Source organism: Varroa destructor, unplaced genomic scaffold (genome assembly GCF_002443255.2).
Source record: "Varroa destructor unplaced genomic scaffold, Vdes_3.0 BEIS01000001.1, whole genome shotgun sequence".
Lineage (NCBI taxonomy): Eukaryota > Metazoa > Arthropoda > Arachnida > Mesostigmata > Varroidae > Varroa > Varroa destructor.
Window position 1 is genome coordinate 27,960,375 of NW_019211454.1, and position 24,281 is coordinate 27,984,655.

The 24,281-nt window shown below is 44.3% G+C and overlaps 1 protein-coding gene and 1 long non-coding RNA gene across 14 annotated transcripts in view; one reads left to right on the top strand and one right to left on the bottom strand.

Moving 5' to 3' along the window:
- LOC111255623 (uncharacterized) overlaps window positions 1-9,216 on the top strand; it is a 69,964-nt gene extending 60,748 nt beyond the window's left edge. For 4 of the 10 annotated variants that reach the window (XR_015319191.1, XR_015319193.1, XR_002675579.2 and 1 more), the window contains 2 exons: window positions 5,936-6,071; window positions 6,661-9,216. This is a non-coding gene — a long non-coding RNA (uncharacterized LOC111255623). Of the gene's footprint in view, window positions 1-1,819; window positions 2,427-4,261; window positions 4,995-5,576; window positions 5,810-5,935; window positions 6,072-6,660 lie in introns of those variants that run through there. The other 6 variants (XR_002675581.2, XR_002675580.2, XR_015319194.1 and 3 more) reach the window with 6 other exon arrangements.
- LOC111255620 (uncharacterized) overlaps window positions 1-24,281 on the bottom strand; it is a 93,268-nt gene that overhangs the window by 40,411 nt on the left and 28,576 nt on the right. For 2 of the 4 annotated variants that reach the window (XM_086977573.1, XM_086977572.1), the window contains one exon: window positions 14,771-14,853. The exons of 1 other annotated variant lie outside the window; for it this stretch is intronic. In XM_086977573.1, the coding sequence (XP_086833699.1) occupies window positions 14,771-14,853 (83 nt within the window). Of the gene's footprint in view, window positions 1-5,535; window positions 5,666-14,770; window positions 14,854-24,281 lie in introns of those variants that run through there. One more of the 4 variants, XM_022817778.2, reaches the window with a different exon arrangement.

Sequence of the window (24,281 nt, forward strand, 5' to 3'; positions counted from 1 at the left end):
TATTATCCTTTTTATTATTATACTATATTATTATAGAGTTTATCAACTACAGAATAACCCAACAGGACACAGGAGTCATCAGGGTGCTAATCACTTGTTAGCTCACGATCGAAAGGCTACACTCGTAACGAACACTGCGTTTTCTTATACAAACGTTTGATAAATAAAGCAAAAAACTCGAATGTAGGATTATCGATGGCGGTAGATTTATTTATAGCAAATAAATTATTAGCTGTCCTTATGCCACATATCCTATATACACATGTCCTATATGCTTATATGTGCTTTGTCGTATGTGTTCATATGGCATATATATATACACGTATAATAAATATACGCCGCATGATATACGTATAATACGTGGAGATGTATGTAGTTTTGATGGCTTCACCCCACGACAGTTCGGGCCATTATGCAATCTGATGCTTGTGCAATTATACGAATAGCAAAGGAGGGTGGAACGTTTGGGTGTAGTTATGCAATTTGAGGGGCAAATCGGCAAGCAAAGCGAAAAGGCCTAGACAGTGGGGGGCCGTCAGATCTACTAGGATGTGGCCTCCTTGCCTCTCGCCCGAAAGCAAGCTAAAGACCTGGCAAACTTAAGGGTCATTAGTGCTTGGCAGTATCGCTTCGCGACTGCCTCAAGGAAACAACGACGCGGGTCAGACGGGGCCTGGACGTAAGTGTTCAGAACGGGGTGAATGGAGAAAAAACGCTAGCACCCGTCATAACAAGAGCAAAGCGCTCAGGGTAAAAAGAGTAGGAGATTCTGCTTGGAATGACCTCGAACTAGGACTGGATGGGCTAAAGGGGCCAGAGTAAAATCCTTCGGGAGGACTCTGCGCCAGAAAAGCAAGCACACTAAATAGCCACTGAATTCATCGCCCACCAACCAGCCTTCCTGAGAGAGCATAGGCATTAGTTTATATAGTTTGACCTACTCCGAGTGAGTTCAGAGGACGTGATGCTAAAAAGTAGGACATTTTTTCAACCTATTGTTATGTCCTTTTCGTTACTTTCTACCTTTACTAGTACAACAAATAGCAGCAATTTAGGAAGTGTTTAGCCAAACCGTAAACAAATCCGGAGAAATAACCGTATCATGCACACAAAAAAGTGAAACACGATGAAGAACCTTGAAGAACCATTTACATGGGCTTTGAGACACTATGCAAAGTGTTTTTCGAATCTTAACGAATCATGGTTCCAGTCGGTTGGGAAGCATCTTCATTTCGATATATGGCCTGAAATGAATAGTTGAACAAATCTCTTTTATAGACAATTACATTACCTTGCAGTTGTGCGTCAGTGTTATGTCACAGCCGGCGTGCCAAACGACCTCAGCTTGAATCACTGTATTTGTTGATTGACTTTGTCTTTGTTAGTCTTCAGACCTTTTTCTCCACTAGTCTGATTGACTTTTCGTTTCCACCTAGCAACTGCAGCTACATCAACAATGCCACCACTATAGCGCATAAGGATTATCAAGTAAATCTTCGAGTAACAGATGTTTGTGGTAAAGGCATCATCCCCAACGGAAGCGGGAGTAAAAGTTCGCCGAGGGACCGTTGTTTCTGTTGTTGCTTTTGCTGATTGAGTTGTTAACACCCCTCTCCCCCTTGTCGCCCCGGTCTTCCCCCACGATCGTCTGTTGAGTTACCATTATTACCCGTAGCAGTGGTAGTGCTACTAGCACTCCGACCGCGACCACTACGGTAATACTCTATCCATCCAGCCTAGTCCGATCTCGGTGCACGTAATGCCATCGCTGCTGCTGGTGTCACGGCATAACAACTAACTATAATAACAGTAACGATAACAACAATAACTGGGTCAGGCGTGTGCCACTGTCGGCGAGTTCGTGGGCATCACCTAACTACACGCCATTGTAGCACTCGCTTTGTTTCTTCATCTCTCTTCTGTAAAGGCAAATATCATGGAATGGACGTAGAGTCCCGTGGAGTAGATATTTGTGAATCGTACATCGACATGTGCATCAAAATTGAACCAACGTAGGGATTAATTAGCGGTGTGACGAAGATGAAGATTAAACGGATTTGTTTTCGTGAAGATTTACGTTGGATGAATAGCTGACTGGCGGACTTTGCGAATAGTGCTAATAGCGATGATAGATATAAGGATAACCGTTTGAGTACAATGCTTTAACAACAATAACAGTTCTACACTGTGATAATCACACAGTCTTCATTTGTTATAAGGCTACATTTCAGTGGAACGATGAAAGGGTGGTAGTTTAACGTAAGTGCCGTTGTCGTCGGACCAATTTCAGCCATATTGTAACATCTGTAAATCAACTAAGCGTACCCTTAACTCTAACGATGGTATTTGGTAATGGTTAACGACATGTACGGTAATTGTTTATATGAAAAGTGGATCTTCGGAAGAGACTTCATAATCCATGTTTGGTGAGTTCGGTGCCTTTTCGTTATCGATTCGTTACTACCGATCAATCTGCCAAAGCTGGACCCGCAGCGTGTGTTTCTCTTGATACCGAAAGCAGATTTCCACGTGTTGTATTTGTCGATCTATGCATACGCTATTGTCATTGCCAGTTTGTCTAGTTTAACCCGAGTTGTCTAGTTCTGTACTATATAGGGCATAGTGTTAGCTGGCCGTTATCATTGTGATCTGGAGGAGGCGACAACTGTGGTGCTGCCCCCGCGAGTAAAAGCGTCACCACGCAGTTCTGGATAGTGGAAGGGGGCTAGTGAACGCCTGTCCCAGCGGCGCTTGTTCCCTGCCCCGCTCGATCGCGCTCGACACGCGCTTGAGGTGAACGCCCGATACAACCCTCTCTTCCCTTATCATTCGATTACTTGCAACATTGCTTTCTTCAGTAGGTTCTAGTTTCGATCAATCGCACGCTCCTCAGACACTTACGTGCAGGCATACCGAGAACTTGAGCTGGTAGAAGTAGCAACGCATCTTCCATATCATATTCGTTTCCCGTACAGAGAATAACGTTGGGGTGGGAGGAACGCCGAATCAAACTTTCAGTCACTCATTCCGTTCGCTCTCTGCGGACTAAGGTTATAAGCTGCCATTAGAGTTGGCCGTTTGTAAGCATCTTACTGCTAACTGTACTATAGTGCATCCCATTAAAAGGAAACAGGGGCTGTTAAATCAAAGCGGTTCGTAGGGACACGATACTAGCTGGCAAGTCTTTTGCTTCTCCTTGGGGCATTTCGCGACGTAGTGGGGGCGATTAAATACTGGAAATTTATGTGGCTTGCTAACGTGCCGCGTCTAAATATATCTACGTTAAGTTTGTTGCATGCAACGACAAGAATATTATCGATTTCAGGCAGAGGAACAAAGTATTATTTGCGAATGGCTATAAAACTAATTCATTTTGACAAAAGGGCTCTTTAACAATAGATATTTTAGCATATGGATGTATACAACAGTGAAGTATCTAAGTTTTTAGCCCGTATAAGACTCCTCATCTGCCCTAATCGATAGCTTCGCAGCAGACTAAACGGGCCTCGATTTTTTAATCATTAATTTGTTCGTCTAGTTCACGTAATTTCTATAATGTAAATGTAAAAGAATTTTTTTTTCTAATACATGATATAATTTACCCAGAATTCTCCAATTGTGTAAAATTTGTCATCTTTCTATACAATTGAACCGCCGAACACCGGCTTGATAGAGAGCGCCTAGGATTTAGCGTCGAACCTAATAGGCTCAGGTTGTCATTCTAGGTTACCTAGGCTTTGCCCTTCGCTGAGTCCCTCGTTATCATTGTTCAAAGTGATTCATTATAATCTAATTTAACTTATTGTTGTTATGCCCGCTCCTTCCACTTCTGAAAAGGAGCTTCGTTGGTCACATCATTGTCGGGTGTTATTAAAGCGCTCAGGGAGTCAGAGTGTAGCTCAGCTGCACCGCACTGGAATGGGGAATAGCACAGATATGACACCGGCTATATTGCTTGTCAATGCTGCTACCGACTCAACGGCTTCTAGTCTTTTTCGTCTCATGTAAGAACGCTGTGAGAATACGTGATCCATCAGCAGACGGTAATAGTTAGACAACGAGCAACAGATGACGTTATTGGCGGCGGTAATCGGATGATTTGTCTTGGCAACTATAGTAGTGACTGAGAGTTGCTAGATACTTGAGCGCGGCCATATTGTTTCAGTTTAATTTGACAAAAAATCTGACATTTAGAACATACTCACGCTATGTGCACTGATGTCGCGCAACCATCCATTGGGTCCACGCTTGCCATTCGCAGGTGGATCATTCAGTACGCTTACGGAACGACGAGGGTCACAGTAGCAGCATCGACGGTAGCAGCAGATAGCCAGTACTACTAATAACTGCTGTTTTTCGACAAGCTATTATAAAGTGGGTCGAGATAATCGAGACGCGACGGTGGAGGATCACATCACAGTCTGTCAAGGATCAAGATCAACCGTAGCTGTAGCCGTACATAGTAAGCTAGTTATAGGCAAACACAGACAGCGCGCGCCGCGCCGCATAGGCTGGCCTCAATGAGGAAATGGCGAAATTGGGCGACGCCACAGACGCATCACCAAGAATCGTGGCTGCAGCAGTCGAATCAGAGCCAGTATCAGCAGGACTATTTACACGAAGAGGCAAATCTCTTCTTGACTGACCTACTCGATCTGACGGTATTCCTACCTAAACTGACAGGCCGCCAGACTAGGCAATAACTTCGCTGCGTCACAGGCAATCGGGTGCATGCACGTCTGGGTCTGGGTGTGGGTGTGTGAGCCGTCTGCAGCATGTACAAGTAGAAAGAGAAAGGTTTCGAAGGGTTGAAGACGATAACAGAATACTGGATAGGAAAAAAAACAAGTTTAACGTGAACAGCAGAGAAGGCTTTAAACAAGATGCAGATCGCTTACCTAATGACACTAATATGAGATTATGATGTCATACGAAAGGAGCTCGTCGACTGGCAGAACCCAACACATGGTTTTCGACACGGTAATTACTACAAGGTTAGGATCATCAAATTGCGTTAGAATTTCGAAATTTCCGTGCCCAAGATGTTTCTGCATAATATAAATCACCGTTCCTTTGAATCAATAGGTAGCAATGACTAGCCAAACGTATGACAACTTTACTTTGTACTATTATTCATTCAATGTAGATCGAGGGAAGGCAAACGAATGCTAAAACTGTCTACATATATGGGAACTCTCAAACGTCAATAATCCTTATCATGCTTAACTGACGATATTCTGTTCTTGCTTGAAATCACTGTTTCATAATTAATGTACCAGCGTAAATGCGTGCATAAAGCTAAGCATTGTGCGTCTGTTGTAGAAATGTATCGGCCCAGATGTTATTAGACGTTTCATTGTCATTAAGAGTGTACTTGTGGCCATTGTTTTGATCGTCAGCAGATACTTTGACTTTGATGAGATAAATGTCAGTGGACAAAAAAACAAGGTGAAATAGATGCTTGAGAATCGTTAGCCTTTTGCCGCTAGGAGGCTCCGTGCGTTGTTCAAGTTTCCTCAGCTCGAGCGCACTGACCTCGAGGCTGTGCTAATCCTGCTGGTATCGTCGTCGTCGTCGTCGCCGTCGCCGTCGTCGTCGTCGTGATACTGGCAGCACACGGCGTTGAAAGTGAGCGGTGATCTCACTGCTCAGCAGCGACATGAGCGTACAGCGACACCCTGCCGCCAGCGGCGGTAACAATAACAACAGCAGCGATGGTACTGATATTGCCACAGTCAATTTTCACAAAAGAACAGGGTCAACGAGCCGCTTACGTAGACGAGGCGCGCACTGCAAAAGTGCGAAAACGGTTAGGCCACAGCCAGTTGGTTAGCGTCGGACGTTCTAACCTAGTTACCGAAAGTAAACCGCTTCCTAGTGCTAGCTCTAGGCAGTCAACGTAAGCTTAGTTAACAGTCTCCGTTATGTTTGACAGGTTCCCCCCAGATGCCTGTGACGAACGCTTGTGTGACCACGAAAAACTGTAGTACGTTTACTTACGGTATTATTGTTTTCGATACCTGCCTCCGTAGAGAGAATCGCGGGATGCCGTCCAGCCCCGTTAACTAATGGTTTGTATGGCTTATCGTAGCACGTTTAGAGGATCTACTAGGTGAAACCATTACTAATAGTGTCTACACACTTTAATAGTATGCAACCTGCTACAATACATCTAAGCAAACGTGATGAGAAAACCCCAAAACTCAAATATTCAACTATTCGCTTGGGCTAGATAATTACTTAAGATAGATAGACGTTGGAGAACACGCATAAGTTGTCAGGCTAGGATTGACCCACCTTTTTACACTGCTTTGAGACCCGCGCATAATAAATAAATGTTTTTTTACCGGTCTATAATCTCTTTATTTTTTTTTTTTTTTCGACTGGCTCTAATATGGCTATCATTAGCACTAACTGGACCTGTCGAATACGTGCAACTGTTAGTGCAATATACATAGGTACATAACATGGTGGCTTTCATACCGGCGACCACAAATACATCTCCAAAATGAAATCACCATTTTCAGCTAACGTTATAATATATTAATATACGTTTAATTTCATCCATATATTTACCGGAATTGTATGTTTGTCTCATTAGATATGCTTGTAGCTAGGTAAGCGATTGATTCGGGTTTCTCTGATTGATGTTTTGTCCAGAAAAAAGAGCACGTGTATAACTGGAAAGCTTTAACGCGAGATGTTCTTCATTGGCACGCTAGCCGCAGAAAAGTGGGTCACTGAGACCAGGAAATGGAGAAGGAGGCGGTAGCGAGGTGAACGTTCGAGCAAGGACAAACTCACAAACCCAAACGCGTCGTCTGCTGTTGAACAAGAAGCGATGGCGCAGTGAGGAACCGTGCCTGCCTAAGAGAATTGTCCTGCAGAAAAGTGAGAGATGGCCTAACAAGGCCAGGTCGCGAATAAACTGGAACGGATTTATTAAATCACTATGTTCGTTGTTGATTACATAAGAAATTCGTAAGGTAAGTGAATTCTATTGTGCCTAATATTTCGATTCTAGCACTTGGTATTATATCAACAGACGAGCAGTTCTGCAGAGGAAAATAGTAAATTTTGCTGACGGAAGCTAAAACGCAAAGACTAAATAGTATGTCACAGGTCACAGCCAACCATCGTCGAATAACGGACGGATCAGTTCAGGACGCCAATTCTTCAAGTTGTACGGGCTAAAGGGCATTGGATACTGTACTCTTTTAGCCTCTGTCTTCAAGTTTATAACAACATCACTATTTTGATTCTCTATTTTTTAGCTAACAACAATGTTGGGATAACTTGTCATCTTCAAGACGCTCCACACCCTTGTCTCAATCTACCAGATGAAGACCTCCTTGACGAGTTTCTCCGAACTTCAACATGCCTTCAAGAAATGTTATTATTCTCTATTATGCAGATATGCGATACTATACTGTTGATCGTTTACCAGTACATTCTCCTTTATAGCGACAATGATCTTTCTCGTTACTCGCAGAGAAGACTGTATTTCGGCGAATTTATCTAAGCATCTTTTTTTTCCAGGACAGTCTAGTGTTAAGATTCTTCTATCACCGTTGTACAGGGAGCGCGCCATACGTAGCAGTGTCAGCGCTTTGCTCTCAGTTTTTAACTACGGATCTCACTGTCACCTACGTTCCCGTCATTATTACGCCATAGTATGCGCCGACCGTACGGAGAGTTACCAGAAGTGATATTATTGTATAAGTAGAACTACTACCATGGGCAGCCTCGCTGCCATCACGTCGTGCTCTTTTAGCTTCTGACGGCGTGAGGGACCGCCGCTATTACTACTACAACTAGTACATCCGCGCGCGCAGTTATGGCCGGTAGATAATGGCGTTTAGGACGCGGGGCTTAACAGTAGAGTCGACGAGGGCCATGCCCCATGCGACTGTGTTGTATTTTGCGACCAACAGAATAAAATAATAAGAGAAGGAGAAGGAGGAGGGGGAGCAGGAGCATGGCTGGGGAGGAGGGAGGGAAGAGAAGAGGTCGATTTGCCGAGCAGGCAAACGCTGATTCTGCCGTAGCTGACCTGGATTCAGAGGGCATCGACTCCCCGACCTGACCTCGACCACTGCTGCAACAACCATCGCATCATTGACAATCGTTTCAACCACTGCTGAACCACACAACGACCACCACTAAAAACCAACACTGTTTACTACCGTTACCGCCGTCGTCGCCAATACCGAGCCGGCAAAGCGCCTCTCGCGTCAGCAGCAGCTGCAAAGAACGACTAAACGCAGAGCGCGCGCCGCTCGCAAGGGGCAGACAGACAACTACGGAGAGTTGTAGAGACACAGCAGCCATAGAGAGTTAGTTGCGTTTGCAACAACAACAACAACAGTAGCGGCGGCCGCGTAAGGAGGCCATCCGCTCTCGACCCATTTCGGGTTCGTTCACTTCCGATCCTCCAGTAGCCTGCATAGTAACAGGATTGGGGTAAAGCGCAACGTCAAAACTGCGTTTGACTTTGTGAGGCCAGTACAACCATATGCTTACCTATTCAGCGCCTACAGATCTTTGACTCTACACCAAGACTGTCCAGACTTAAATGGCGACCTTTGCTGATGAGATATTATTGGCCTGTGGGGCCATGTCAATCCTGAAATAATCCCAAGTTCACGGGGCGAGAGTTTTCGCGCAGCAATGCATCATTTATCGCCTAATATCAATCATAGTTTCTCGGCAAAGGCCTGTTTACTAAGTGCATTAATCTTCAAAGCTTAATTCGATGATGAAAACAATATTACCATTAATATGATATGCTACGCTGGAAAACGCACGCGGTAGCAAAACTCAAATGCATGAAATCCTGTGTTTTTGAGATCTCTTGTATTCGCGTGAAACAAATTCGCTTTATAGAGTATAGAAGAACACTATGAATGTAACAGATGTCAGGTCGCCCCGATATGCTGAAGTTAATCGCGTCCAACTTCCAATGTCCTAATAACGATGCACTATCGAACAGCGTCCGAAAAAGATGGTAAAGGCATATTAAGTTGTTATGAACATGCACCTATACAAGGCGTTTAAAGGATGTAATAAGACTTAAAGACTGTCGCCACAAAAACCCGAAGGTAAAATCTTCTTGTCAAAACAGTATATTGAAGCAGAACTATTGAAAAAGCTGAATACCTAAACGATATGTACATAAAAAGCAATAAAACGGCGTGTGCCATTCGATCAAACTGACATTCTCAGCGGTGTTGTAATTAATATAGTATCCATGCGGCGAGAGTCTTACAATCCTAAAAGAATGAAGCTATACTCGTTAAGTCGAGAATAGTACTTTCGAGATTACACTATTACTCCGCGTGTTTGCCACGTATTCTTTAGTTAACGCATCGAAGCTTGACGTCTTTCTTATTATTTTAACTATTTCATCTAGACCCTTATAAATAGATAGGGTATCCGTCGTATTGTCCTTGCGTTGCAGAAGCAGCAGCGCAGCAACAAAGTCTTGTCGCCTAATCGCAACCCCGACCCTCATAGACCATCAATTATCCTAACTCTTCTGGGTCACTCTGCATCTACAGTTGGTATTGAGTTGGCACAACCATAGGCGAAAGAGGACCAAAGGAGTGTACAGAAAGGGTCAACGGGTTCTAGCTTACTCTGTGCCTGTGCGTGGTCTGCCCTGGCCCTGCGCTAGATAGATATCTGCGGATATCTACGCGCGCCTGCATTCCGACACTTCAAGGGACGCGATGACGATATGGTCACCGCACACATTAACTACCACACCCAGGTCTATCTCATGATTTTGCCAGCTCGGCCAGCCGGGCTGGTTGGCCCCTCTGGTGCAACGACCATTGCCGAAACAGGGTCACAAACGCAGCTCAAGTTCAATGGCCCCGAAAGTGAGAGCCATTTTAAAAGGGGCCTCAAAGAGCGCGAGGGGTGGCTGCTAGTCGGCTGGGAAGTCTGGGAAAGGAGGTTTGAGCAGACCAAACGAAGTGAGACCCGGCGTCTCCTAATCACATTGGCAACCGGGTTCTTGCTGATCTAGCGGGAGTACACCAGACTCCTTTTCCTGCTTGTCCGCTAGGCCAACTTCCTAAGCACCTTTCATTGTACGTAAGATCCAGATCGGAATGAACGAGTGAAGGAGGGAAGACAAAATTGCACATGGGAAAGAGAGTGGAAGGGAACATTAGGCACCAGCACCATCATCATTATAACAATAATCATCATTAGCATCATCTGTTAGAAGTATAACATGTTGGAACCGGATGCTCTTGCTGTCAGACGGAAGCTCAAGGGAAATGATGACGATGTCGATGGTGAAGGCGAGAGCGGACACGAAAGCCAAGAAAGTCAGCTCTAAACGCGGCACAGCGCCAGCAGCCCACAAGTGGCAGACATAGTGAGAGGCACGAAGTGGTCCCATCTAATGGCTCTGCTTAACCGTTTTCTGGAGAAAGAGGCGCCCCGTATGCGAGCGGTGCTCGCCGAATCCCGGCAAAATCGCCACCACCTTTACCATCTCTACCGATAATACACAGGAGAAGCTGGCCTTTGCTTCACGTTGTTCGTCCGTTACGGAACTCAAGAATCCTGGGATCTCCCCTGGACCTCGGTCGTTGATTTTGTCGCGTTCTTTCTAGGTTCAAGCAGCTGCTTCCGTGGTAGTTTGGTATGTGAGGTATTTGCCTACTAACTGGAGGGTGACGTTGTAACTCAACTTCGAATACGATACAGAAACACTTCGTTTTGTGCTGGAAGCCAGCCATCTGACGGAACGCTTAACGGTGCTACTGGAAGTAAGACTCGAAATACAATGATTCAAAAAATTTCTTCGCCTTGAGTTAGTAATACTCGTTGAACGACTACAATAGACCCCTTCTGATGGCTGGAACATGTGCGAGTACAAGACCGTATTGATTCGCAAGTGCTTTGTTACGGAATTAGGACAGAAAACCCGGAATCGTCCGAAATCTCCGGCGTTGCCTTTATGCCATTCCGGCGTATGAGTATAAAAAGTGTAACATTTTTACAGGGAATCACAGAAAACTAGACGTGGATTTTACTCATTAGGGTAATTCATCTTACTAGTGAATAGCTCGTTACATAACTTTGAGCAAAAAGACCTTGCCCATCTACTCATGTATATGCACCTCTTGTTTCCGACGGCCTCGTTCAAAGTTCAATTGGGCAAATCGATGTATTTAGATAAAGTCACGAAGGCTAGGAAATAAGTAAAAAGAGATGTTTATATACAAGATACTTACATTTTGATAAATAGTTGTTATCTAATGACTGGACAGATTTAGCAACATGTTTAATTAAAAAACTCAGCTTGGAAAAGCTAGATTATCAAATACAGACTGCTTAGCGGCGAGGACGATGTGACCGACGATGACCTATAAAAACCCGTCAGGTAGATTTTCTATTGTGCGTATCTATATTGTTAAGAAACGTATCTCGACAAGCGTTAAGACAATGTATCATTCATCGATAATAAATGACACTTACTTAAGAATCGTATAACAGAATTTAATAGAATACTCAGACTGTATCGCACACTTCTACATTAAAATACGATATTAAGAAATTCAAAGGTACGTAAAACTGGGAGTGCTTTAGGCAAGGTGTTTTTCCATGTTCTTCTTTTAATGTCCTTTCCACCATGAAAGTGGCGGGACATGTCCTTCCTGACGATTTTAAACTCAGTGTTGATGGTCATGTCGCCTCAACTAACTGAAATAATATGGTTTGTTATGTGCACGAGCTTTACTTTATTCTGATAAAGCTATGCAATTGTGTCATTCATAACTTCGTACGTTTCTAAATGGAAGATTACGCTTTTCCTTCAAAAAACAGCATCTAACTCCTTTGTAGAGTGTGTGCCGAGGTAGGTCAGCGCAGGAAATCAGCAGGACGCTCCTAAACGCTGTACATCTAAACGCTTCTAAACGCTATCATCGGAGTACGCTAGGGTACGTAGTCTTAACATAGGCTTCCCAACTCAGACGAATACCAAAGTTAGTTAGCGTAGTTTGACTTTAGACTGAGGACAACAGAGCAGAGTTCTCGAAAAAAATTCGGGCTTAATTAAAACTATCATGAGCTCCGCAAATGATACTAGATCTGCAGCAGAGATCCTTTAAGGATTTTTCCATTTTGTTAAAAAAAAATGTTGTAATTTTAACGATGTAACGCATCCTAAAGTTTTTTTTTTATTTGCAGTGGATTAAAAGGTCGAATCACACCGAAGAAGTCCTCGAGGTTTCTTTGAGTTTTATGCTAATATTCTCTCAAAGATGAGGAATATTAAAGAATAAAAAAATGATTTTTTCATTAACATTTATTTGGACGAAGCTACAGCATTAGAAATGTTACCTTGACCAACCCCACAATCATAATCTATAAAGAATATGCACTATAGAAGGGTAGTCATTCCAAACAGTGGTAATTAAGCTCAAAACGAGCTTCTAAATTTCTGAAAGCACATCCGGACGACAAAGACATTGAGCCAATACTTTCTTATAGCTATAGGGAAACAGTGTCAGACCTCCTGGGGCTGTTTGCTCTAGGTTATTTTGCTTTCTCTGCGTTTTACAATCGAGGAGGTTATCAATCCCAGTATGACGACCAGGGCGGCCAGAACCCTGATCCACTTTCCTGTTGTGTGTGTGCAAGTACACTGTCACAACGAGGCGAACCATGACAGGGGTTGATGGGGGTAGTGGCAACAGCAGACGTCGCTCTTTTCCTCTAAGGACTGCTTTGCCGGTCCAGAATTTGTGGGCTGCGGTGCGTACCCCACAGCCTGTCTTACGTAAACATTATTTCAGTGCTTACTATTGATCTGAAGTAAGAGTTGTGTAAATGCAGCGCTAGTCATTCGTCAAAAAGAACCATGTTTCTAGCAGATGGTGGCACAAACAGCGCGCCCTAGCAAAAAGACAAACAAATAATCAGATAAAGGGGTTTGATACGATTAGCGTCTATTAAAAAGTAAGTAAAACATCTATTTAAAAAAAAATTCACAGGTATGAAATTAGGTAGTCTCGTATAATATTGACGTACATTTTTAGAGCAGCATTGTTAGTGCCTTTGCGGGACAACAGGTGTGACGATTCATTTGTATCAATCCTAACCTAAAAAGTATAATTATTAGAAATAATATAAAAAAAAGGTTATAATAGATGTTACTGCTGTCTAAAGTCATTCGAAAGAAAACAAACCGGGCCAAGTAGCTAAATAAGTTGCTAGTTATGATTCAACAGCCCGAATAGAAGATGATCAGTTATATTTTGTAGCGGTAACGCATTCACCTTACTCTACTTAATGACAACTAGAATCATTGCGGCCACATTGCTGGAGTCGCTAGAAAGACGCTGGCCGTATTTTGACGTCCGCGCGCTCTCTCAACTCGACGGCCACTGCCGCCGTTGCCAGAGGCTACGCCAGCGATAATGGTAGAGTCTGACATGACGATGGTGATGACGCTTCTGTCCTGGAAATGGCTACAGAGGCGGCTCGCAAGTTCACTGGCACCCTGACCCACTTAGGCGAAACTACAAGAAAGGGTGGCGAGACCGTACGGCGACCACAACTGAATTTTCGGTTCACAAAACGCAATAGCTACGCAATTGCGCACAGACAGGGTTACGATAATAAACTTAGATTACTTTGCGCGTTTAAAAATGAGGAACTTGAAGCTGGCAATATCGAATTCCGACCAGCTTTTAAAACGATAATAAAGTTCGACATATCAGCTCAACATCCGAAGGTCATAGATAGATAAGAATATATTGGCAAACATTCATCGAGTTTAGAATATAAAAAATAAATCTTTTATGTAACGTTAACGTCTTAATTCCGTAATCCATACAAGTCATCTAAATACACGTCATACGGCTGAAAGAGATACGTACATCTGACTAGAAATAAACTGCTTCGAAGATTACTAATTTGGCTTGAGTGTTCGCATCGACGACATCTTGTAGCGTGCTTTTGATACTTTGAGAACCGATAGGGCACAACTTTGGCCGTCAAAGGGGCTCAGCTAAAAAAAAAAAAGTTGTATTTTCCTTCGTATGCTTCTTCAGCAGTCATTTCTCAGCTCTGTCTAAAGCTTTGCCCTGTAGATGGTCGCACAGACTGTAACAACTTGCAATCTGTTAGCTTATTCTGAAGTCATCATGTTTTAGCCGAAATTAGTTTCTGTTTCAGCTCAGGACTTACCGGTGTCATAAGAGAAATGTCAATAGCTGTAAAGAAAAAGATCTTCGTGCATCGTACGCTAGGTGGACCATGAATGAAACAATGCTATTTTCTGTTCTACAAATTGCTTGATAGGCTACTAATAATAATTAGAATCAATATAGCTCAGCCAGATGCGGCACCCTTTGTGTGTTCTAGTCTGAACGCCCTTGCAAGTTCACTGCCTCCACGACCCAGATACGAGCGCACTCTTCCCTGTCCTATCCCTCCTTGCCCTTACTATTCTAACCCTTCTTCCCCTTTCGCACCCCTCCTCTTTGGCTCTCTAACAGACGAGAAAGAGACAGCCGGACCGGATAGACAGATGCAATCAGCTATGTACGCTCACTACCCGGAACCGACAATGAGACGACACGATTGGGTATGCTGCGCTATACACACGTTCGAAGTGAACCGTGAAGACGACAACAGCACAGTCGCTGCTCCCGCCTTCGACAACAATACAACCTTCCGTTAGGTGTGAGGACAGACCGGGTGAACTTAGTCCAATTGTCAAATATTTACACTTACGTACATAAGCGTACAAACGTACAGCCAGTAAAAAGTGCTCCTGTCACATTGCGGAGCTGCTTTCCAAGAGGTCTCCTGCCGAGGGGTCTGAAATGGTTAAATAAAGGTCACGTCAAAGGAAAGGGCATTAAAATGGAGAGAGCAAGAGTAGAAACGTGCCATAATGAACGGAATGACATCGCATTCTGCCTGATACGGCAACATTATAAGCATTATGGCCAGTTTTTTTCGATTTCTGAGATGTAAACTGTGTAGAAGAAGATGTCAGGAAGCGCGAATGAAAGATACTACGAAAAATTAACCTAGCAAAATTCAGCTACTTTTCAATGAAAAGGTTGTGCTCTGTCGCGGCGCTCGAGAACGGTGAACCTGCCTCTGTATTCATCCGCCACTGCTGCAGCGGCGGCCGTCATCAACATGAGTAGGAAGTTCTCTCATTTTAGGCTATAGCTTTCGCGGCTGAACGGTAGATTGGCTACCCGGCTACCTAATATAAACTCGTGAAATTGTATACGGATAACTCGGACATGTGGCGGCGCTGCTGATGAATCTACGGTGACGCTCGTAGCTCCTGAAAGTATTCTACTTGAAGTAAGGTCGATACGGTTTAAACAGTATCAATTACGAATTGCGATGGCAGGCAAAAACAGTGGCTAGATCAGAGTCGTAATGTCGAACCCTGGCTAACTAGAAATTACAATCTGAGCTCCTTAGTCTCAGATATTAGGTCACGCCAATACAGTTACTCTCGGTGACCAAAGATCAACGTAGCACATCCCACACCTACAACTATTACAGTGATACACACAGGTGCTTTTGTTTTTGTCGTACGGATACTTGTTGGACATATGTACAACGAACATATCTAGTGACATCAATACATAGATTTTGACATGTTTTAACTACAAGCACAGGTTGGACAATATGCGATATTTACTGATAAAGCGTTCTTAGGGCAAACATCTCGATATTTTTTGTTTGCGTAGCGGGACAAGAACCGGTATATGCGGGACAAGGGGGCGCGGATGCGGAATTTGGGGAAACAAATGCGCTGCGGCACGTCACTGAAAAGCCCGAATTCCAACTCTGGTATCGTTATCGCCGCAGGGGCAGTGCTGGTCAGGGCGGTCCTTTTCTTACGCTGGCGTCACCGGCAGTAGCATTATGCAGTTCTGCTGATCTCCGTTCTATATACATTGTGTTCCCTGGCTCTATTTCGCTTAAGTGGGGGCCGCCGTACATACTCTGCTAGTAAACGGGTGAGCGTGCATGACGTCATCTAAGGCAGCGCAACGAGTGACCCACTTTGAGGCGATGACGCAACAACATGCGGAGCCAGCCATGCACCCACCCACCCACCCACCCACCCACACGACCAGTCTTTCACCCTATGTTTGGCGTTGAGTTTCGTACTCTCAATTTTACCTTCAGATCAATGCTTGCTTGCTGCCGTTGCCGCCGCAACCGTCCTGGGGCAGCAACAATTTAGAAATGATGTGGGCCAACGACCAGAGCTTTGGATTTGGGCGGAGGTGTGGACGTTTGGAGCAAATGAAATCAGTACGACCCCGCCCCCTCGTACAGCCGGGTTCGTACACCCCACTCCGCATCGTCATCATCAGCGGCATTAATCAATCAAGTGCAGTACTGTTACATTAAGGTTCGAATGTTGGAAATATTGTTAGCGCTTATGTCCACATAGAACGCACGGTGGCTCGGACAAATCCGTCCAGTATGTGTGGGTTATACAATAAACAGTTTTGCTTATTACGAATATTATCTATTATCATGTAATGCTTCGAACGTTAGTAGGGTTTCTTACCCTAGTGAGGCCTAATTGTTGTCCGAAGATATAGCTTTGTCAAAAAATAGTCTCCGGAACACACGTAAAAACGGGTTCAAGATTGAGCCTCATTTTGATGAACTGACAAATACCAGTGCCCAATACAATAAGCAGTGACTGGCTGTTAAGAAGCTTTTAGGTAATCTAGAGACATACTACTTGTGTTGTTTTGAAATGAAACACGAGGTGTGATCGGTGAAGAGCTGAGAATCGCCGGGAAAAGATCGATGGGGCATATGGTCAGATTGAATCGTTGTTTTTCACTACCATTCTATCGTTGCCCTTGATGCATCCGAAGACAGGAAGAGACTGTAGTTTCTGCCTAACAACGTGTCATTACGTGTTATACCGGCATCATTCGTTATAATGCTATGTTGCTAGTTCTAGGACCTCGTCTGTAAGAGAGCGGCGCGCTGTTGTTATTTTGTCTTCTAGCTTTTAGCTGTTGCTTCGTTACTATTATTCTTGTCAGAAGGCTTGCTGACCCGCGTGGTAATCACTGTATCTGACGCCGCTGCTGAGACGACTCGGGGGCGCCTGCGGAAGAAGCGGCAACGTTATGCAGCAGCGACGGCACTCGGACTAGAAGCCAGAACAGAGAGACGACAACCGTCGCAGCAGCGGCTTTAAGGATCATCGCTTCGAGCGGGCCGTCGCAATCCTGTTGCACCGCAATTGCCGTTGTTAGGTCGCTCTTGACATACGTATGAAAAAGCGTTGCGTTCTATCGGTAACGCGTGTGTGTATGTGTGCAGTCGCTATCAAACTATCTGTTTGTGTATGTACGGTTTAGGGAAACGCTGGCCGACTAGGAAGTAGTAAGAGAAATGACTAGTTAGTTACTGCGACGCTGGCAGCAGCAGCGTCGGCCGCCGCCGATTCTGCTGTATGACGTTGCTTCGGCCTGTAGTGATGGTGGGCCCCTAGTGGTAGCGATAACGGTTACAACGCTGCGCTGATCTGCTAACGTAGTCCGTCGACGATAACTACAAGAACCAAAACCACAACTAACAATTCAAACAACAGCGACAAACGGGAAGAATATCGGCAGACGGCGCACACAGCCTCTGTACCGTATTGCATCCATCCAACCGACTAACGTCCCGTAACGCTTAGAGTTATTTGTGGCGCCTCCAGACGCATAACACAACAACACGTCGCTCGCTCGACCGACAGCGCCGAAGGCGATGGTGGCAGCTCTGGCAACGGCAGTAATGCTACAAACACAGCGTCAGTGACACCGGCACTTGTGTGTGTCTGCTTGCGAGCCTATACGCCACGAATAAGCGAGAGTGGTGCGTAAATGAGTATGTAAACCCATCGTTGGTCCAACAGCTGGAGCGGGCGAGCCACGATCTAACGACAGCTACCGCTGGCTACAACGAAAACAGGGATGCCTAGCATTCGGTCCATACGAGCGCACGCACAGAGACAGGCGCAACTACTACCGCAACCATGATGAGTACAAGTACTATTCCAGGCCAGGGGAGGGAGGGAGGGGGGACGATGAGGAGGAGGGGCAGTAAGGGGGAGGGAGACAGGGGGAGGTTGGAAGAGAAGGCGAAACGCACAGACAACGGCGAACACGCTTCTCTGGGTCGCGTAGCATCCTGCTTGCTCTGCTGCAAAGTCAACTGTTCCCAATCGCGTCCGAGGTTCGCTGTTCATCCACCCGTCTGTGTGGTCGTCTGTCCATCTGCCTGTCTATCCCTTTAATGCTGCCGCCGCTACTTTGTTGGTCTACTAGTATAGGACGATATTGTGGGCTTGACTTTCACTAGTCCGTATCGGTAACCTCTTAGCAGCATCAGCGCTATATATTATTGTAAGATTTTTCGCCGCACGCCCCATAATCTATGTTAATAGCATAGGAGAAGTAACGACGCTACTGCTAGAAATCGTAGAAGTTGGTGCTGTTTATAAAAAAAGACAATGATTGGATCATCGTACGCTTTTGATTGACAGACCTGCCTGCAACACCCCCAAAGCCCAGCACATGGTGCAGCTGTGCTAGCTACCGCTAGCCTTAAATGCCATGTCGTTAATTAAAAATCTATTTGTCAAGATGTGACCGGCGCCAATGTTTATGACAGAAATAATTAAGGAACAGACCTTATTATCGATATTTGTGGATACAGTTTCTAAATACGCCGTTAGCTTTTGTTGCTAACCTACAATCTAGCCAAACGCAGTTGATTTCATGTTTATTGTAATTTTATTAGTTTTTTTTTATTTCGTCCTGCAGATAACCCGCCTTGTGACAGTAAAAAAATTTTTTTCGGAAATTGGAAAGGCCGTGTTCGTAAATCACTGCTAAAACCTAGCGCGCAATAATTATTCCGTGCTATCCGTTTAAATGAGAACGTCAGCATAAGCCAAAAGAACAGCTGATCAACGTATCTTGTATCTAACTAAAGATTGGGCTGGGTCAAATCTGTGGGGTAACACATAGATATTCTGCTCCAAGCTGCTTGTTTCAATTGTTTGTCTTTGAGGTAAACAAGGTTATTCTAATGTTACATCGATGCAACGCCAACGACGGCGTAACCCTAAAATGCGACCCATAGGCACCAGGTGGGCAACCTTTGTCACACGTTTTCAATAGCGTCGTGATTTCAACAGTGAACTCCATTGACGACCATTCTTAAACTTGACTTCCGCGATCATTTGAATGTATGTAGGTAGTGTAGCAGTAGTCGAATATAGACTGCACAAATACAGAGTGATATTACAAGGGGCTTTGGACGTTCCTCTTTTTACAGATGGATACTACGGTAAGGAGAAAACATGAACATAGGCCGGAATTAAGCCCGCTGGTAATTTGATTAATTATCATTACGAGACTTTTTATTTTTCTTTAATTATATTTGTAATTTTAGAAATTATTATTTTCACTCACTCCAACGATTGGTCAAGCGGGCATTTGGTCAAGTAATGATCCTCTAGCAAAAGGACAGCTCTTCTAAAGACCAGAAACGGCGGGACAAATAGCGTGACTACAGAATACATATTGATTAAGTGAATTTTAGGCGGCGATCCACTGCACGGCTCAGCTGCCGTATAACAAGCGCTGGGATTTTATATACAATTGAAGCATAATGATATTATACTTACTGTGATTTTCCAAGCAGCTAAAATGAAAAAAGATCGACAAAATCACGATGGACGTTCGGAGGGCAGATTGGAAAAAGGAGACGGCTAATTTTAGCGGAATATCATCGAAAAACTTTAGAGACCGTGTGAGCGTAAATTATATGTTTAACCGTTCGGTTATTTACGATGCTTATATACTATACTCGTCTTTAAAAGACAATCCAATATTGTTTACAAGTACCTCAACACTTGAAACGAGTACAGATAACGAAACTCGGATCCGAATCAAGACAAAAGACTCCAGAAATCGGTCAAATGGCTTCGTGACTTCTCGAGATGTGGCCGTTTTTAAAGATGCGGAAAGGTCTTGCCAAACACACTAACGAAGGCCTTAAAGGTAAAGAATCAGCTATGCCAACCACAATTTTTTGTACACGACCGTTCTTATAATATATGATAGTTAAGTATCTAATAATTTTTTCTGTCGTTAACGGTGTTGAAAAAAAAAACAGAGAATTTGCAGTTGACCACTATCACTTTCTTGCGCCGAAATTACATTTACAGAATGGTTGTTAACCACTACTTGTTGACCTCCTGGGTACTGAAAGTTCTTGGATGAAAATCAGCATGGCCTTATTAATGAAACATTAACAGTCATGTGGTTCAAGCTCGGGTTATAAATAGGAATACTTCTGATTGTATATACCGGGTGGTCGGCTTAAATTAGGACAAACTTTGTTGTAACGAGCATCCATTAATGTCTCTGTTCTCAATGCTAAAAAAAATTCCAGTTTATCTTATAACGGAATTATAAATTGATTCTAGCGCAGCTAGGACGTTCATCTTCCGGGTCCCAATGCAAAGCTGCTATTATCCAACCTCTTTATATGTTTCAAGTTTTTTTACGTCAGGTATCCCCGTTAGGCATTCTATCAGACAGACGGCTGGCTCTTGGTGGCTCGAAGTGAACTGCCCGGCTTCGAACCTAGACTATAACACGTCCCTAATTATTATTCGACCCAAAACCCATTAAGACTTTGTTGAAACAATTTTAGCCTCAAATTAGCGGTCTTCAGTATTTCCACTTTTTTGAAAAAATCCACGAAAGATTTCCGTGGGGCAAACGGCGAATTCTCGTTACGGTTTAGGTTCGAGGGGTATGAGAATTGGTTCGAAAAAAAAAAAGGGGTCAAAAAGCCCTTTCTTTTTTTTTCGTTTGAGTACATTTGATAGAGAAATTATCGGAGAGAAGAATATTAATTGCTAATTGGGTCGTGTCCATAAATGTCAACAATTAATATTAATAATACATTTTTGTAGATTTTCTTTGATCGTTTTTTTTGGGGCGTTTGGTGGCCTAAACATAAGTTTAAATGAAACGCTTTTTGTTGCGTATCCGAAATGTACAGCAAACCAAATCATTCGATGCATTAAAAAAAAAGAATATCATGAAAATGAGTCGTGAGTAACTGAGGTCCCCAATTGAAAATGTCATCCCGGTGAAAAATGGTAATATCGAACGAACGTGCCGCCTTATACCTCTAACATACATACACACAAAAATATTTTAAATATCTGTTCCTATTTAGACACACGTTTAGAAACCATTGGATTTTGCCTTATGTACACATTAGCTTACGTATAACTTGGTAAGGAGCTATATAATAAGTAGAGCATTCAGCTTAAAAGTAGAGCCGTTCCGTAGTATGTCCTTCGGTTCCTCCAACAGGTCTTGTTTCTAAAAATCTAAAGTATCTTGCAGGATACTGTATAATCGCTGGTAACAACGCTATATAACATTTCTTGCCTGGAATAGGTTTATATTCTAGCGCTTAGTAAAACTCAGTCTGGTACCCGTGATCTTTTCGAATCGACTCTCTTGATTAACATGCAAAAATGAATAAGTGTTTTATTTAATATAAAGGCTCGTCGACGGTGAGTTCGCGAACAGGATGAAATCATTGCTGTGTATCATCGAAAACAAACCGGCTTAATACAGATCTCTATGAATGTTCAAGCTGAATTTTTTGGGCTCAACGATATATCCAAAATGTACATTTACTCTAAAATCTTCCGAATTACGTGAACGAAGTATTCGAATCATCGTTTCTAGTAGCTACAGATGCCTATCTATCCATCCGCGCGCTTCTATACTGTCCCAAGCTCCGTTGCTTCTTTTTGGTCTGCGTTAACGTTGATATGTAGGTCAGTGAAAGCGCCAACCCAACCATTATCAAGATCACCGTTATCCGCCATTGCTAGTAACGTTTTCTTATGGCCAACCGTCCTAGCCAAACAGGCAGGCATCCATTGCGAAGATCAGCATCAGCATCTTCATCATCATAACGCTAAGCGCCTTCTGGAAACGGCATCGGCGGCTGGCGCCGTTGACGGTGCAGTTAGCGCAGCGTGAAAGCATCAGTAGTAATGATAGGGCTGTTGACGGCTGTTAGCAGCATTGACGCGACTTGTCGTTCCCTAAATGTGGAAGCGGCATTCCGTGGCGTTTGCTATTGCCCTGCTATTGAATTAACAGCAGGAATAGCCAAGTTAGAAGCGCTCCCCTTCCGATTCCTTATTGTCGATTAAGCCCCTGCTTCAATCTTTGAGTAATCCCATTATTTCACAGATGTGTTTAGCAATATATCTATCCGATTAACTACAAAAATAACGCGTACACATATCCCAGATAGCCTATCCTCGTGCAGTGACTTGCTTCATGTAGTGAGAACTCCCGTAGTAAGCACTGCATTACACACACACGTATATATAAACACTGCCTCTAGTTACATTTAGAAAAATCGGGCGCCGAAAACCAGCGAATCAGTTGTTCTGACAACGTTAATAGTGGATCGTAGAAGGCAGTGAATCATAGTCGTTTGTGTGCGTGCGAGTCTGACTGTGTTTGTTAGTTTGTTTGCGTGCGTCTATATGTATGTTTGTGTGTGTGGGCCGCGTGTGTTGAGACGTAACTCGGTGCTAGCAGAAGCGAGCGTTTCGCCCGGAAGAGCTCGGCCTTTTTGTCATGTCTTCTTCGGACTTTTCTCCAGACGAGAGGAAAGACGTCCAAATGATAACACGAGGCAAAGCAGCTTAGTCGGCGGACCAGAAGCTGCTAGAAGTGGCGTGAAATAAAGACGATTACGACGAACAAATACAGTAACGACAGCGGGAACACAATTCCGTCAAAGGCTGCGGGAATTCGATTTACCACACGGGAAGTTCTCTTCGCATGTGGCCAACCTTACGTTATCGAACGTCTGCGTTCTTCGTCAACAACAACGTCCAATTTATTGACACCCCATTGGTTGCCAATCGCTTTGTGCTACTAAAAGCCGTCCTTTCTGTAATAGAGCTTCTCTTTTTCTTCCTGTTTTTCTCCATCATCCGTTTTCCGCTTATCTTTGCGTTCGTCCGGTTGCAGCGGCAGCATCCGTCTCGTTTTCTTCTGGATAACCAGGGTTACTGCTGGTGGCGTTTCTTGCGTTATCGAGAGTGGCAACACGACGACGACGACGACGACGACGACGACGACGACGCCAGCGCCATTCAGATCAAGCAGACCGTTGCAGAGGCAGAAATTGGCAACGGTACGCCAAATCCGAACTCGTGGGAATCGTTAGTGAGTGGGGATGGGGGCGGTAATTTTCGTGGTCCTGATAATTGTTGTTCAGAAGAGAGAAGGGGGTTGACAAGAAAAGACGTCTTCAGCTGGAACAGCTGTTGTCATCGTGAACGCCTGTGTGTACCTGCTGCTCTGCGCCCGCAGACCAGTAACCCACTTCTTCTGCATGATCTCCTTGCCTTGCGCGGACAACGGGGCCATTGGAATCGCGCTGCTGTTACCGGCGACAATAACAGTGACGGCGACGGCGACGGCGACAACGACGTCTTGCTTTGGAGCTAGAGTTAGTGCTATTGTTCCAGTCGTCTGTTTCAACATCACCTGCGCACGTGTATAGGCAAACTACCACTATAAGCCCCGATGCGCTTTCCCGCCGTCAAGTAACAGTCGATTCAGTTTGGTAACGACAGGATGGCGGTGGGCGGACGACACAAATGAAGAGCGGAAGATTCCATTGCTGGTTCTGGTAGTTTGTTGTTGTTATAACAGTGCTCGCGCGTGGCTGTGGAGGGTCAAGAAAGAAAAGATGGGGGGACAAAACAAGAAGCAAAAATACCTGAAGACTAACGAAACTCCAGCGGAGACCGCTTCAGCAGTGGTCACTTACAACTGGGTTAGGTCAGCGGCCGATTTGACCGCTGGGCAGAATTTGAGCAGCCGCCACGGGTACCGACGAAACGACAATCATACGACACTATCAAGTTGCGTTCTGTTCCACGCTAGCAAGCATTGAGCACTTGAGCTTCTCACTTTCGCGCGTCTCTCGTGGCCACTAGTATTGTCCGCGCGTCCAACAGCAAAGCTCCTATCTGGATCAGCTTGAAAAAGGAGTACGAGATAATAAAGATGCCATCTTGTCTCATAAATACACGCTTATTCGCATACACGCACACGATGTTTCGAGTGTACAGCCATGACCGTGCCAACTAACCGATGAAGTATTAGACAATCGGA